Source organism: Choloepus didactylus, chromosome 27, assembly GCF_015220235.1.
Source record: "Choloepus didactylus isolate mChoDid1 chromosome 27, mChoDid1.pri, whole genome shotgun sequence".
Taxonomy (NCBI): Eukaryota; Metazoa; Chordata; class Mammalia; order Pilosa; family Megalonychidae; genus Choloepus; species Choloepus didactylus.
The window spans coordinates 21,340,386-21,356,623 of NC_051333.1; the positions used below are offsets into that span (position 1 = coordinate 21,340,386).

A 16,238-nucleotide genomic window follows, 5' to 3' on the forward strand; every position below is an offset into this window, starting at 1 on the left:
GAGAAGATGTTCCTACACTCCCCAAACACTCATGCACACACTTACACACACATTTATACACTCATTCACACACTCTCACACAGGCTCACAGACAGCACACACACCCATTCACATGTGCACTCTCTCACACGTGCTCACAGCCATGCATCCTGGGGAGGGAGACGGTCCCCACGCGATCCTGAGGGTCCCCCAGAGGCAGCAGCAGGGGCAGCAGGTGAAGGTGCCCTGCAGCCGTCCGAGCCAGGCTTCCGGGCGGCCCTTGCTGAGCAGATGACATTGTGACACCCTGCCACAGGCGCCACCAAAGATCCACAACCAGAGACACTTCTGTATGGTGAATTCAGTCTCACTCTGTGAGTGCCAGAGTGCAGGGGCAGCTGTTTCTGGGTCGTTTGTCAGCCTCCCCCCCCCCCCCCCCGCCATCCTGCCTCTTCTCACATGGAGCCCACCCTGGCGGAACCGGGGGTCACCTCTGACCTGAGAGCCTCCTGGCTTCTGCCTCCTGCCCTCCCACCCATGAGACTCTCAGGCCCTGACCGCAGCCCCCTCCCCTCACCTCCAGGGTCCTCTGTCAGATGGTCTGGCTGCCATCAAGCTGGAACCCAGCGAGCCTCATACCTGCTCGGGGTGCCTGGACACACGCGGCCCAGCTGGCGGGAGGCCCCTCAGCATCTTGTTCCCCTTTACAAGTTTCCAGATGCAGATGGAAGCTGGAGCCGCTCACACCAGTGGGCCCGGCAGAGACCCAGCAGCACCTGCAACTCGGGACCCAGCGGTGCCTCCACTTGGAAGACCAGGGGCCTCTCCCCTAGCAAGAGGGAGCAGATGGAAAACAATCTCCTGGCAGAGATGCAGGGAGGGACCCACAGAAAGCTTCAGCAAGCCCCTGGCAGACACAGGCTGACACAGACAGACAGACAGGCTCCTAGACACAGGCAGGCAGCACTTCCCACCACACGCGAGACCCAAACACAGCGGCAGCATGCCGGCACTCCAAGCTCCCCAAGCTCTTCCTGCGAGAGGTTTCAAGAATCACTCTGGCTTCTGACAATTTCAGGATCAATCCTGGGCATGAAAATGGGGGCCTTTGGAGGAGAAGTTTTCTCTACAGCTTCTCCTCCCCCTTTCCCAGAGCTGGTTCCTCTGGGGGTGGGCAATCCTGCAGTTCGGAGGTGGTTTGATAGGGTGATGGAGTCCATGATTAGGGTCAGGGTCAGGAGTCAGGGGTCAGGGTCAGTATCAGGGGGTCTGCAGATGGCAGCTTTGGGCCAAAGTCCTGGTGAGCCCGAGATTCAAAAACCAGGGGCAGCATTGACCAGCACGAGCACCACTCCCCACCCCAAAGGCCCACACCTGCTCAGATCCCATGGCAGCCCCGATCGGCAGCAGGCCCAGAGAGCTCGCCCCTGCCCTAGCGTCCTCAGAGGGCACTGCGAAGTGCGCTGACAAGAAGAGGCCCCAGTGGGCCTCTCCGTGGACAGATCCATCTCCTCTCAGGACGAATGTGCTGGGACCAAGACGAGAGGCCCGGGCACCCAGGTCCTGGCCTCAGGCAGCCGGAGTGAGGGGCACTGCTGCCAGTCCCTGCCCCGGGGGCCGCTGGGTCCTCTGCTCACCTCCAACAGGCCCGTCCTGCCCTGGGCTCCCCCACAGGGGGTGGGCGGGGACCTGGCTCAAGTTGTCCTGGGGAGGGAGAAAGAGCTCCAGAAGGCAGGGGGAAAGGACAGGAGGGCCCCTCCCCACCCACGGAGCATAAACACTGATGCTCTGGAAACCATGTGCTTTATTTGGAACCTCATTCAAAGGGACCCCCCAACCTCCACCCCCCCACCCCGGGATGTAGAAAAGCTGCAAACCACGTGGTTTGGTACAAGGCAATGCTAAGGGACTGCGGGAAATCCCTTACTCCTGGGACCCCTGTCCTCTGGGCCTCAGGCTTCCCTGGTCATTGTGACACTTGGCTGAGCTGAGTGTGGGCGGCTGGGGTGTCCGACTCATCTCTGGGGGCGTCTCCCTCAGCCAAGGAGAGGAGTGGGCATTAGACAAGGGCCAAGTTCACTGTCCATGGCCTGGGACACCCAGAAGCCAGGCTCCTCACATCCTCGGAGCCCGGTTACTTGGGATCAATCTCAGCTCCTGGACTGGGGGGCCGGGGAGACGCGAGGAGGGCCCCACCCCACCATGGACAGGTGAGTGGGCGCGGCAGGCCCCGCCCCCAAGGCCGGCTGGCCCCGCCCCTCAGTACAGGTCTGCAAAGGGCTTGGAATAGTTGAACATCAGGTAGTCCATGTAGTAGAAGTCGTAGGTGCGCTGCCGCTGCGGGGCCGAGAGCTGCGCGAAGTACTGGCGCGCGATCCTCGCCGTGGTGCGCGCCTCCTGCGAGTGCCGGTCCTTGAACCGCGGGAAGGTCAGGTTCCGCGGCGCGCGGATGAGGCTCAGGAAGAAGTTGGCGTCGTCCTCCATGCTCTCGAACTTGCCCACGAAGTCGTAGTCGATGAGGCAGGGGCTGCAGAGCCGGCTGACGTGGTCCCAGTGGATGTCCATGCCCACGGGCCGGCGCTCGTCCAGCAGGTACTGGACGAACTCGGGGAAGCGCACGCCGGAGCCCGTCCGCAGCGCCTCCCGCGACGCGTTGGCCCGGTAGCGCGCCAGGATGGCCTTGCCAAACACGGGGTGGTAGTAGCTGTTGGGGTGCTCGAACTTGTCGCGGAAGGCGGAGACCAGCCTCTCGAAGGGCTCCCTGACAAACAGCATCTTGGTGTAGGTCCCCAGGCGGTGCAGGATGCCCTGGCGGTCGAAGGTGTCCAGGCGCCGCAGGGCGCCGCCGTAGTGGACCGTGTTGTGCTGGATGTCGGCGGCGGACGCGGCCAGCCCGGCCAGCACCATGAGCACCCGCTTCCAGTTGGAGCAGCCCGCCTTGGGCACCTCGCAGTACAGCACGCGGTGGCGGTCCTCCACGAAGATGCGGGACACGTGGCGCGGCGTGACGGCGCGCCGGCCGCCGCTCGCCCGGTACTTGGCACAGGCCTCGCGCATCAGGTGCTTGCGCTCCCGCTGGCGCTGCTGCAGGCTGACCCCGCGGCCGTCCAGCGCCCGGGCACCGGGCCGCACAGGGGCGCTGGCCGAGCTGTTGGCGGGCACTGCGGCCGCAGCTGGCATTTTCTTAATAAGCAGCCGGCGGCGGCGCTGCTGGAGCCGTGGGCGGGGCCCCGTCTTTAAGTGGGGTGCAGGCTGGTCGGGGACCAGCTGCCCCGGGCTGCCCGGCTGTGGGGTCAGGCTGGACAAGTCTCGGGTGCCCCTCTCTGTGGGCGCCTTCAAGTCACCATCCTGGGAACCGCCTGGTGGGAAGTCCTGGGGCCAGTAGAAAAATGGTTGTCAGGGTGGACGGGACAGCTGGGTCCTGGGGTCACACGGGTAGGGTCCTCCCCACAGCCGGGTCCCTGTCCCCTGTGGCCTGAGTTCTACCCTGGATGAGGGACAGGGAGCCAGGCGGACTCGGGGGGTCGTGGCTGCTCTGGCCTCCCACCGCCCCTCGCATCACCATCCAGTTGCACAGCGGGGGTCTGAGGTGCAAGACCCGCAGCGGCCACGAGATGGGGCAGGCCGCCCAGGAACCGACGCCGGGCTCGGGTGCTGTGGGGCTGGCTCGGATTTACCGCCTCTATTAGCACAGCCCAGAGCAGCCATCCAACAGGAAGGGGCAATTCATGGACCCAAAGCCCCGAGCTTTGTTCCCAAGGCTCCTGCGAAGGACCGGACACATTTTTCTTTCCAAGAATGGATTGGACCTGAGCTCTGAATTTTCTTTCCTGCCCTCCCTCCCCAGCTTTCCCCACATTGCGTGTGCTGAGATTTACAGAACTCTCAGGACTTACGTCGTGGGGCTGCTGCGGCCTGATGTTGAACTTTATTCCTGAAAAGCAAACGCAGGAGAGGACAGGATTAGTAGGGCAAGTACCCCGTGCTCCCAGTAGTCTGTGGTGCCTGGGCTGAGGGAACTTGGGGTGGGAAGTCACTCTGGGGTTGGGGGGAGGCTACTCTCCTCCCCTCCCCATGTGGGGCAGGGGGCAGGGCAAAGGCCTGGTTTCATTGGTTTCAGACCTGGAAGGTCTAGAAACGTGGGCCCTACTCAGGTGTGTCCACACACCTGTCCAGTGGAGTGGCCGGGGACCTCACAGTCCACCCCACACTGTCGGTGAGCCACAGGGGAAGGGACCCTTCGGAAAGCTGCTGGTCCTCTCTGCACACCTGTTGGCCACGTCTTGGGTGTAGTCATCGTGGGTTCTCTGTAGCTGGAACACGGCACAGCCACACCCACCTTTGCATGCACCAGCACTGGGCCTGGGACAAACGCCTTCCCCTCGGACCAGCCTCCCCTCCCCCACCCCAGGCTCCAAGAAGGTCCCTAACCTGGGTGTTAGCTTTGCAGTTTGGGCCTTCTCGGCCTGCCTTGGGGCTCTGAGGGCTACAGAACCACGTTCTGCTCACTCTGGTCTCCCCAAAGGGCTGAGCAGGAGGCAGGCTGAGAGTGGTTGTCCAGAAAGCATTTACTGGTTGACGGGGAAGATGGAGAGCTTGGTGCATCACTGGCTCTGCACCAGGATTTCCCATCTGCCCCTCACCTGGGCTGTCAGAACAAGAGTCACCCAGGATCACAAGCTCTGGGGAGGGGAACCTATGGCTAGAGGAGAGGATTCTGCTGGATTCCGCTTTGGGGCACCTCTTGAGGAGTCCGTCTTCTTCTGCCAGCCCCTGCCTGGCTGCGGAGACGTCAGGGGCTCTTCCTTCCCCTCTGCCATGTGGGTGGACATTTCTTTCCTCAGGCTTTGCCAAAAGCCTCAGTCAGCATCAGAACCACCTACCCAGTCGACAGTGGGAAGCCGGAACTTCCAGGTGGCACAACCGGGCGCCATGCCAGCCACACCAGATCAGCTCCTGTGCGGGATACTGATTACGTGCTTCGACTTGGCGGGCCTGGGCTGGGGGACCTGATCAGCCCCTGGGGAGGGTGGTGGGCACGGGCGACAGCGCCCTCCACTGCCCCCCAGGCCTGAGAAAGTGAGGCCGGAGGCAGGCCCCATTTCCTCACCCAAAATACCACTGTTAGGGGAGGCTTGCCGGAGGGAACCGCCTTTTCCCCACCCCCTTATCTTGCCCGGACACTCCCCGTTGCCAGTGCAACTCCCATCACCACCAGTGCGCATACACTGTTGCCAGACACCGTTGCCAGAGCAACTCCCGCCCCTTTTCAAACTACCTCCGCGCTCTCTTAGAACCAATCCTAACCTCCGCACCCTCTCAGAACCAATCCTAGCCTTTATCCCCTCAGCATTGGCTTGTAACAACCCCTGCCCTCTATGCCAGCCTATATAACCTGTGCTCACCCCTAATAAACGCTCTTGGCTTTACCCCCCTGAATAAATCCCCCTTTTGTTCTACCCCTACTGGAGGAAGAGTGTCTTGTCTTTCCCTTCTCGCTGCCCTCCACACCTTGCACGCCTCCGCCGGGGACCGGGCCCAGTCCCCCGCCTCGCCCTCACCTCCGGGAAAGAGCCCCCGCCGCCGGTACCCTCTGAGCAATGCCGAGAGCCGAGGGTTCAGCAACCGGCCGCCCCCCCCCCCCCCAGACAAATCAACTGCGACCGCACTCCTGGCTGCTGCCCGGACACGGGAGGGGAACCTGGAGTCCCCACACTTCCCCTGCTGCCCACGCACATGGCAGAGGCCCAGTGGCTGCCCACGGCACAGCCGGACGGAGGCCAGGGGCTGCAGCCCAGCTCGCCAGCAGACACCCGCATCCTCAGTGCCTGGCCCTGGACACTGGTGATTTCTCTGTCGGGTTCAGTTTTCAGGATCAGCTGCTGATGTAAGCCTGAGGTCACCCCTGGGCTGGAAGACCTAAATTCCCGGGCTTGCTGTAATCTCACCCGAATCCCAAGAGACATGGAAATGAAGGCAGAGCCATTTTTTGATCCCCTGACCTCAGGCGACGTGTCCTCTCCTTCCTGGGCATCCCCAAGTTTATGTGCATGTGTGTGTCAGAGGGCATGTGGGGGAGTTTTGAAAGAGGCCTTCTGGATTATTCCGCGGGGGATGAAGGGAAGCTCCAGTGGAACTAGCCACACCTCCTCTGGTGTGTGGGGTGTGAGCAGTGGGTCCCGGCCTTGAGAATTAGGCCCTCACCAGGGTCCTCTCTCAACTCCAGAGCCCATGTCCCTCCTTGTGCCCCCCACTTCATCCCATCTCCACTGCAGGGTTTCTGGAGCCTGTTTCTCTGACAGGTGGGGATTTTCTCCTGCAGGCGCCTTCCCCAGAAGGGACCCGCTTCACCAATCGGTTTCTCTCTCCACTGCTGGGCTTCCTTAATTATTTTCTTCTGGTGCTGGCAGCTGGCTCCGCTAAATCACCGCTCCTCCTCAGTGTGACAGATACGGAATTTACTCGGCCTGTCAATCCTGTCAACTCGTCAAAGTGCGATGGTGCATATTTATATGCCTTTTCTGCAGCAAATTAGTCTACCAGATTTGGCCAAGAGTGGAGCTGGGGTGCAGTCTTGGAAGGCTCCTCGCCGGCTGGGGAAGCTGAGCTGGGTTGTGTTTATCCAAGTCCCATGAGGCTGGGACCTCCCGTCAACATGGGCCCCACGGCCTGGGAGGGTTGTGGGCTGGGGATCCTGTCCCATTTTATCTGTGCAGAGTGGACAGGAGGGCTGCCTCCAGGACCACTGGGGTGAGTCTAAGCTAGTTTCCAAGGTTGGAGCCTCCAAGGCCGACCAGGCCAGGGCCCTTGGCATGGGCTGGAGAGGAAGTTCTTGCTGCTGGACAAACCCCTCACTCTCGCTGGGTGACACTCCTGCCCTCTTGCCCGTGTTTGTCCCCAGAGCCAACGTGGCTGCAGTCACCCCTTTGAAAAGAACAAGCAACGACAGATTTTAGAAGGAGCTGGGAGCTTTCCACAAGCTGTATGTCCCCAGCCCTCAATCTTAGGGCAGCTCATCGGGCAAAGAGGAAATGGACCCTGTGCCCAGACGGCCACTTTTGAAGAGTCAGAACCTTAGTGAAAGAAGCCGCCTGGACCCTCTCCCTTTGCCAACAAGGGCACAGGGCCCCAACTTTTTCTGGGCAAGCAAAGGCCACAAGCCGTGCACATCTGAGATCCGCGTCTGCACATCCCTCAGCGGTGGCACTTCAGGGCCCTGGAAAGCTCCACAGGGAGCCCAGAGAAGGGCCACTGTAGGTGCTGCCTGGGCTGCACCGGCGAGGAAGGTGCTGTCATCAGGTGTCACCAGTGCCAGTGCTGGGTGGGGTCTTGTGGGGGTAGGAGAGAGCCCCCAAATAAACATACAATTCAGGGGAAAGCAGGGGGCTTGCTGAGCAGCACATGCTCCACCCCACAGCCCCCTCTTCCATCCCACGGGGCCTTGCACCTCTCCCCACCCCCCGACCCTGATGACAGGAGAACCCCAAGGCCACCGGTGCACGTGCCACTTTCAGTGTCCTCTCCTCTCCACATAACAACGAACCTGCAAGGGAGCTCCATTGCCTGCATGTTAAGGAATAAACAAGCGCCTTCTCCTCCTGGACGGATGCCATTCACAGTGCAGAAATGTGCAATACGATGAGCAGAGCATTGGGGAGAATAAATGAGACACGAGGTACTGGAACTGCCAAGTGTGTTCCACGTCGTGGGCTCCACATTGGCTGAGCTCCGAGTGTGGGCCTGAGAAGCTTCTAGTTACCCTCTGCAGCGCGGCAAAGGCTGATGGGGCCGTGCAAGGCCAGCTGCTTAATCATCAAGCCGTGGGCAGAGCTGGGGACTTGGTCCCTTGCTCCTTCCTCTTTGCCGTCACAGGCAGAAGACACAAAAAGCCCAGGCCTTGATGCCCAGGACCTACTTGGTAGGGGTGGGGAACAGCTCTTCGATCAGACCGTGTAGACAGGTGACACCAGTGTGGATCAAAACGGAGCCCAAGTGCCCAGAAAGGGCTGGAAGCGCCTTGTGAGCCCCGACTTCCTTCACTCTTGGGCTGAAGGTCCTTGACGAGGGCGATCTCTGCTCTGGCTGCTTGAGTCCCAGCCCCAGGCCCTGACGGTCAGCCAGCCTGGACCACCCTGCAGGCTGGGGTGGGGGTCTTGCCACCTTGGACGGCGTGGCCTGAGGGAAGACAGGACCACTTTTAAAGACCCAATAAGAGGGACTTGGTGGGAGAGGACGAGGGGGCCGGGAGAGGGCCTAGGGGTTGGGCACGAGATAAGTCCGAAGCCCCTGCCTTACATGGTGTTCCAGGTGGTTCTTGAATTCCCCAGGTCCCAGAGTTTTCCTTCTTCAAGCCTTGTTTCTTTTTCAACTTTGCAATGTCTCAGCTCTTCGGTGGCTGGGTCCATATGGAAGCTGTCCCACATGCATTTGTCCCGTCCACTCACATGTCTGCCAGGGGAGACACTGAAGGCAGAAGCCCCAACTACATTATATGCACAGGACCCTGAGTCCAAGCTTCAGCCCCAGCCTGGCTCCCCCGGCAGCAGCATCCATGTCCTGTACCCAGGACACGCAGTCTCCTGGCCCCGGCTCTGCTGTTCCCACATCCTAATTAGAAAGAAGCAGCTCCTGTGTACAGCTGTCTGTGTGCAGCAAGAAAGGCCCCTCTGCCCCGGGGCTGCAGTGCCTCCCCTGGGTGCTTCTGGTTTTAGTCTCGAGACCCTCAGCACCGGGACATGCCAGCAGCATGCCGAGACCTCCGCAGCAGTGCCAAGTCACCGGGACGCAGGGGTGCTGGCGGGAGAACCCACAGCCAGGGTGGGTGGGCAGGGACGGTCCACGGTGGGTGAGAAAGGATTTTGCCTGCTGAGCTGGGACGTCCGAGCAGTAGTGACAGACTGATGTTCTCGGTTCGTCTGGGTTCCAGAGTCTGGCACCATGCCTGGTATACAGCGGGAGTTTAATAAATGCTTGCGGAGAGGCCAATCTGAGGCTCCCCGATGGAGAACTGGCCTTGGAGGTGGGGGTGGGTATTGGGCTTCTCCGAGTCCACTGCTCCCCTAGTGGGGGCTTCTCCAGCTCAGCCTCATACCCTGGGAAGGGTCTGGGGTCCACGTGTCTGGAGTGGCAGCTGCGGCCCAAGAGGTGGCTGCAGACGGGGCCGTCCCAGCAGGTGGCCGTGGGGTGCGTGGGGTCTGCTCCCATGAGCGGGGAGGGGTGGCACTGAGAGCTGCCACTGGCATCAGGGCAGACTGGTAACTTACGCAGATTAGATGCAAACCTGAAGTTTAAACACACCCAGCAGTTAGAGGCGGCCCAGACTTCAGGGCACAGAATTCCGACAGAAGCAGCCTGGCTGAAGGGCCTGAAGTTCTCGCTTGTGGGCACAGGGAGCTTCCCCTTATTAAATTCTAGTCCCGGCAGCTCTGTGGCCACTCAGGAGCCTCGCCTCCGAGCCACAGCCTCTGTGGGGGGCCACTTCATATTGCGAACCCACCAACTCAGTCAGAGCTCTGTGCGGGCCATTCGGTGACCACTGAACTTTGACCCAGACCAGAGCAGGGCTTCCTCTCCCCACTTGGATCCAGAGCTTTTAACAAGGGGTCAGTATATTAAAAAAATATATATATATATTAAGACAGTGCTGTTCTGTGGCCTTGGACAAGTCTATTGACTTCTCTGAACCTTAGTTCATGGGAAATGAAGTGCGGCTGTGAGCAGGGTGAGAGCTCCCCGCCGGGAGCCTTTCCAGCTCCTGGTGACCTTTGTGGGGGTCGCATTTCCCCGGGAACAGCGTGCAGCCAGGGCCGGGGCTCTGGGATGGGTGTGAGGGGAGGGGGGCCGGGATCTTCCTGCCTCGGGCTGACGGGCTCCCGGCGGCTCTGCCCGCTGCTTGCTTGGTTTAGCAATTGTACTGCCCGGCCTCCGTGACCAGGATCCATGATTCGACTGGGTAGTTCCCTGTCAGCTCAGTCCTGACAGCAGATTCCCCGGGAGCTGTCAGGTAGCCGAGGCTCCGAGCCGCCTGCCAGTCACCAGCCGGCCTGTTAGCGGCTCTGTGAACCCATCAGCCTCCCGGCCGGCGGTGCCCACCCAGCTGCCAATCACTCGGCCAGGAGGGGCTCCCTGTGAGCCTGAACATAGGGAAGGGGTCCCAGCGCCTGCTGCAAACCCTTCCTCTGTTAGAGCCTGCAGGGATCCTCACCGTATACAGGGGTTGTGTGTGTGCAGTGTGCGTAGTGTGTGCATGTGTGTGTGTGTATAAGTGTGTGCACGGGCGTGTGAGCATGGGTTGTGTTTGGGTGCATGTGTGTGCACGTGCGGTGTGTGTGCATGCATGGGTGGCCCTGGCACCCGTGTGCTGCATGTGTGTGCACTTCATGCTGCATATGATAGCATGTGTGCCAGGTGGGGGAGCGTGTGCTCACGTCTGTGCAGGCTCCAGTGTGCAGAGCACACGGCTTTTTCTTTCCTCCATGTATTCTCTGAACACGCAGGGGACTGGAAGGAGCCAGTGACTGTTGCTGCAGATGAGAAAGGACTAGCCATGACCTTGGCCAGCTGAACCGCGATGCCGCTGGTGCCCCTGCCTCTGCCTCCCCTGCAGTATGCTGGCAGCAACGTGCACAGGCAGCTGGCCCTCCACCGTGCAGCTCGCCATGGGGGCAGCCACGCCATCCGACACCACGCGTCCCTTCACTCAGCAGCGACTGAGCACTTGCTTCTTCCAGGCAGCGTCCTGGGTGCCAGCAACAGTGTCTTAGCCGTGGACTGGGCTGTCGTGGCCCTGCCCTCATGGAGCTCCCACTCCAGCAGGAGGGTCAGGGACTGAAGGAGCAAGACCATGTGCGATGGCAGCAATGGGGGACGGAGCAGGTGAGGGCATCGGGGGAGGCTCCCTAAGGCAGTGGCAACTACTGGCACTGAGGGTAAAGGGGGTGTTCCTGGCCGAGCTCGTATCTTGAGGGCAGGGCTCACGGGAGGTGGGGATCCAATGCCAGGAAGGCTGGGCTGCGGACACTCGAGGGTGTCAAGAGAAGGCAGAGCCCTGGGGGCTGGCAGGGGCAGCGGGGGGCCTTACAGTCCCGGCCAAGGCTCTGGACCTTATCTCCCTAGAAGAGCTTTAAGCTGTGGAGCAATACTTTTGAATTTAAGGATCATTCTGGATGAAGAGCTGAAGCCGAAAGGTCGGTCAGGGGAGGTTCCCATCACCCAGGTGGGAGATACCCGAGGCCTGGAGACGGGGAGACTGTTTCGGGAACAACAACCAGCACAGTACGGTGGTGTGCCGGTGAATGGCTAACAACAGGCTCTCCAGGGTGAGTGGGAGGGGAGCCCCGATCTGTAGTGCTTGCTGGTTGCTGCGGAGTAAACACCCTCACCGTGGCAGCTGGCAGCTGGGAAGGGGTGTGAACCGTCGGCTCTCACGGGCTGGCACAGGCTGGCTCCGGCACACAACTGCAACTGGGAGACTCTGGTTTCTGGCTCGAGCAGCTGGGGGAGGCTGGCACCAATTCCTGCAAAGAGGGGGCAGATTCTCGCTGAGCCTGCGAGGCCTGGGGGTCTCCCAGGTGTAGCCGTCCCGTGGGCAATGGGAGGAGGACTGAGGGACGAGCAGTGGAGAGGAGCGAGCAAGCCTGAACATTCCAGGTGGTTCTCCAGGGCCTGGTGAGGGCATGGGACGTGCACTTCTCAGCGAGGGAGGATGGAGCCAAGGTGGATTTCTACCCGAAGCCCTTGGCAGCAGTTCTGGGCCACAGTGCAGCTTTTTCTCCAAGGCCTGTAGGGAGCCACACTTTGGGCTCTGAGCAGCCAAGGCCTTGCAGACAGGGCTCGGCAGGTTAAACAGACGGAGGTAATGAGTCCTCCTGTCAGGCCAACAGGGCACCTGGCTGACCACTCTCCAGCCAGCGCTGCCGGAAAGGGCCTAATTTGGCCTCAATAATGGTGCATTCCTGCCGTGTAGTCACTGGAAAAGAAAAACGAGTGTGATTCATGCTGGAGCCTGAGGCTGGGTGCACCAGGGGGCTGTCTGTTTGCAGGAAAAGTGCCAACAAAACCAAGTGGCTGAGCCCGGGGTCATCAGAGAGAGGAAGCCAATGGGCAGCCCACTCCCACGGTGGCCCGACCGTGAGATAATGATCTGTCCAGCTCTGCCGGCTTCAGGATGTGTTGCTTTGGCAATGGTGTCAATTACTGAGCTGGCCGGTGGCTGTCAGGCCCATCACAGCTGCTGCCTGTGATCAGTCTCAGGTGATGCTTCCTTGACGTGTCTCCTGCCACAGGGGACTCTCTGTCCTGAGGGAGGCAGGCACTGGTGGCCAACATGGTCCTCCAGGTCTGGGCGGCAGCCCTTCGCTGACTCAGCACTGAGGATGGGGCCGCTCCAGCCCCGGGCCCTTCCCGGCTCCAGCATCTCCTCCAGCATCGCAGGGGGCACTGAGGGGCAGCTGCACTTCAGGACTCATCTCCTGGCCCTCCCAAGGGACCAGAGCCTCTGGTGGCTCTCAGGCCCCCAAGGGGCAAGGCCAGAAGACGCCTGGAGCTCTGGGCCAGGGCCTGGGCAGTCCGTCTGCTCTTCACGTCTGGGAGTCAAGGTGAATCTCCAAAGACAGGGCTGGTGCAAGAGCAGCTCAGGAAGCTCCTGGCAGGAGGATCTGGCTGGCTTCCCCGAGGGGCAAGAGCCCTGAGTGTGGTCGTCAATACTGGCCTTGGCGGTGGCTGGCTTTGGGGACCCCATCTTCTCTGGGTACCCGGCCCAGACACCACTTACTCTCCCTTCTGGCTGGCTCTGCCCAGCCCAGCACCCTGCAGGCACAAGCGGTCCCAGGCCATTGAGCCAGAGCTGGTGGTCAGCACCCAATCCTCCCAAGGCTACTCACGGCCAGCCTGGAGCTGGGCCATGTGCCGACACCGCACCCTCTCGCAGGCCTGACGTACCTCAGCCCCAGGTAACCACCACGCCCGGCACAGCCCCGGCTCACGAACGGTGACCAGTCCTCAGGCATTGATTGCAAGGCTGAAACAGAGGCCTGCTGGCTGCAGGGTCAAAGGTCATTCTAGAAGCAACTGGGGAAGGGTTTGGAGAAGCATGGGGGAACACAGATTAGGCTTCCGACGTCATAATGCAGGTGAGGAGTGGAGAGCCCTGAGCGAGGCAGGGAGAGGAGTCGGGGGCAGGACAGAGTTTGGAGAACAGCCAAGCAGGAGAGGGCTGAAGGGCTCCTAAGGCTGGAGGAGGAGAGAGAGGGGGAGGGGAACGGGCTGCCCGGTCTCTTTGCCACCGAGAGGGAGGCCCAGGATTGGGGAGGAGAGGATGGGGGAGAGTTTGGCCTCACTGAACCAGAGACACAAGATTTTAAGTAGAAGCTCTCAGCTGGAAACACAGGACAGACTTTGGGTAAAAACAGTGGCCATTAGCCAGCGCCGGGCCCTCAATTTATCAGAAGAAAGCCTGGTAGGCTGTGTCTGGAGGCAGCACAGACGCAAAGCACCCAGCCTAACCCTGCAACTTCCAACATCCTTGAGACCCGGAGCCAACCTCACCACCTGATGCCACCCTCCTTAGCTCTGAGTACAAGAATTGTCACAACTGTCACATGGACTTAAAATCTGCCAAAGTTTTAGAAAGCAATCCCTTAGCCAAGCCCCGCAGGCCTCCTCCCCTCCAGCATTTTGGGGATACCTTCTCCATCTGCAGGAGAGCGATTTGCAGGGAACTCAATGGCGGTGCCCATCAGAGTGGGGGATGCTAAATTCCTGGGTGGCCCTGTCCGAGGTCCCCGAATCCTCCTTTAGCAGCCCTCTCCTCCACCTCTGCCTGTATATCTGCAGCAAAGCCAGGGAATTAGACCCAGCCGGCTTTGCAAATAGAATATCTCCCGTGTAATGGTGCAGGGCTGCTGGGTCACCGTGAAAGGAGAGGAAGGAGGATGCTGAGCTGTTTTCCTGCTTCTTTTGAAGTCCATCCAGGGCGGCTGCCATCAGGACCGAGATGGACGATCACAGGCACAGAGGCAGCCCCTCCTGCAGCATGCATTTTCTGCAGAATTAAGACTCTAAGTTGCATTACTGGGTGTATGTTCCTTTCGGGGCACCTCTTTGCAGTCACGAATGTGCTATTGCGAGAAACAAAAACAGCCTGGCTGGTGCCTTCAGCCTTCCAGCCTGTGAGCGGTGGAGATGAGGAGCTGCCCGTGCGTGGGGCAGTCCTCAGAGTTCTAGATTCACTAGCGGGGGCGAGCCATGCAGCCCACTGCGGCATCTTCCGCAAGATTAAACGTTGTTCCTTCTGATGACTTGATTTACGTCTGGAGGTTTACAGCTCCAAACAAAATGTTGTGACGATGGCAACAAATCACGCCGGGTGTGTTTATGTTGGCAACTAGCACGTTTCCCGTGAGTTTGGGAGGTGATTACAGAAAGAGGAGCTGCTGTGGAACGACACGTGTGAGGCAGGGCAGGTGCAGGGAACATGTGGTGTCAGGCGGGTGGGTCTGGATGCAGGGTTTGGATGCAGCTGGAGACAGCAAGGATTTCGGAAGAGCCGGAAAGCCCCAGGGAAGCACCATCCTGAGCTCCAGGAAGGCGGTGGGGTGGATGGGGTGGGGGGTGGATGTGCTGAGAACATCGTTTCCAGCTTTCAGCCGCTGTCTGCCTTGCTGCAACCCCAAGCGAGAGGCCCAGGGATCCCCATCAGGCTCCCCTGCCAAGGGTTCCACCTCTCCACTATGCTCAGGACGGGTTCTGGAACACTCTGGAGCCATTTTCCAGAACATGGAAGGGCTAGACTAGGATGGTTCTACAGAGCTGAGCCCCTTGGGTGTGTAAGGTTCAGGCTGAAGGCAGGTGCACCCTGGGCTGGGATCTCCCACGCAGACCAGAGGCAAGAAGTGCTCCTTGCCCACTGAGACCTTGCTTTAAAGAACAAGACGTCAGCAGGTTTAAAGTCCTCAACAGGCTGAGACGGATCCCAGTCTGGCTCAGGAAGACACCGATGGCCCTGCTTTCCCAGCTTCTGTCCTCAGCTGAAGTCTTCTGTTCGACAGTCTGTCACCTCTGCCCCTGACATCTGGGCCCTGCTGGCACCAGAAGGAGCAAGGATATTGGGGGTGTCTGTTCCCACCAACCCAGCTGAAGCTCCTTTCTTGCCAGGAGAGCCTCCCCAGGGGTAAAGGTCACGGACACCAGCGTGAGCAAGGCCGCGGGAGCTCAGGGCCCACGGCCAGGTTACAGCCCAAGGGGAAGGTGAGCCCCAGGCACCAGCACCTCCCGCCCTTCTCCTCCGGCGGGCCCCCTGTGGAGTGCTGCAATATGGTTGTTCAAAGACCACAAATTCAGCAGTTGCCTGGGGCTCCCCTGGGGCAGGCTGGAGAGGAGGGGGTGCCCACGTGTTTGAATGTCTTGGGAGTGAAGACAGAAATGTTCAATGGGTTGCTCTTCTGTGCCAGCCTCTTCCTGGCTGGGAAGTCAGCCTGCTGTCCACTCACCACCCCGCTCCATCCATGTCCATCATGCTCCGTTCAGTCATCACTCATGTACCACTCCACCTGGATCCATCGGCCCTCTACCCGTCATCACGTCATGACATGTCATCCACCCACAATCCCACCCACCATCCACCCATCATCCACGTACACTCCACTCATGACCCATGTACCATCCGTGCACCACCCAGCTGCCGCCCACACACCACCCATACTCCATCTACTCATCTATGTGCCGCCACATCTGTCATGGAAGACACCACTTATGCAGCATGAGCCCCACCCCACTCTGACCCCCCCCCACGCCTCCTTGTTAAATGTGCAAGAGCAGGGGCTGGGGCCACACACCTAGTAATGGATCACTTTCCCCAGCATCCCCGAGTTACCCGAATCATGACTTTAAGACCCATTCTCTTTGATAAATGTCATTTTTGGGCTATGGAAGTCTCCTTAGAACACATCTCTCTCCCCAGGAAGAGAGCATCTTGGCTATGAATCTAAAACCCAGCTTCCTGCAGGCCATGGCAGGGAAGGGGCTGGGGCTGGGTAAGTAGACGAGGGGAGAGCAGGGGGTTGGGAGGGAGGGTGGGGATTCAGGAGCAGAGTCCAAGATCCAGAGGTGGGCATCAGCATGGAGGCTGGGCAGAGGCTGGGGCTGGACAGGTGGGTAGTGGGAGGGGAGACAGAGCCCGGGCCAGGGTCTTGGAGCAGGGGTGTGGGGAAGCTCCACGGCCACAGACAGAGCCCTGGTCAAGAGTGACAGAAAGCCTGGGC

General features: G+C 60.3%; 1 protein-coding gene across 2 annotated transcripts in view; it reads right to left on the reverse strand.

Annotated features, from left to right (window-relative positions):
* Positions 1 to 1,838: 1,838 nt before the first annotated feature.
* The window catches only part of CHST8 (carbohydrate sulfotransferase 8), a 142,549-nt gene continuing 128,149 nt past the window's right edge, over positions 1,839 to 16,238 (reverse strand). The window contains exons 3-5 of one of the 2 annotated variants that reach the window (XM_037819884.1): positions 11,361 to 11,495; positions 3,876 to 3,913; positions 1,839 to 3,351 (exon numbers count right to left, since the gene is read on the reverse strand). In XM_037819884.1, the coding sequence (XP_037675812.1) occupies positions 2,239 to 3,351; positions 3,876 to 3,913; positions 11,361 to 11,495 (1,286 nt within the window). In that variant the 3' untranslated portion in view covers positions 1,839 to 2,238. The remainder of the gene's footprint in view (positions 3,352 to 3,875; positions 3,914 to 11,360; positions 11,496 to 16,238) is intronic. The other variant, XM_037819885.1, reaches the window with a different exon arrangement.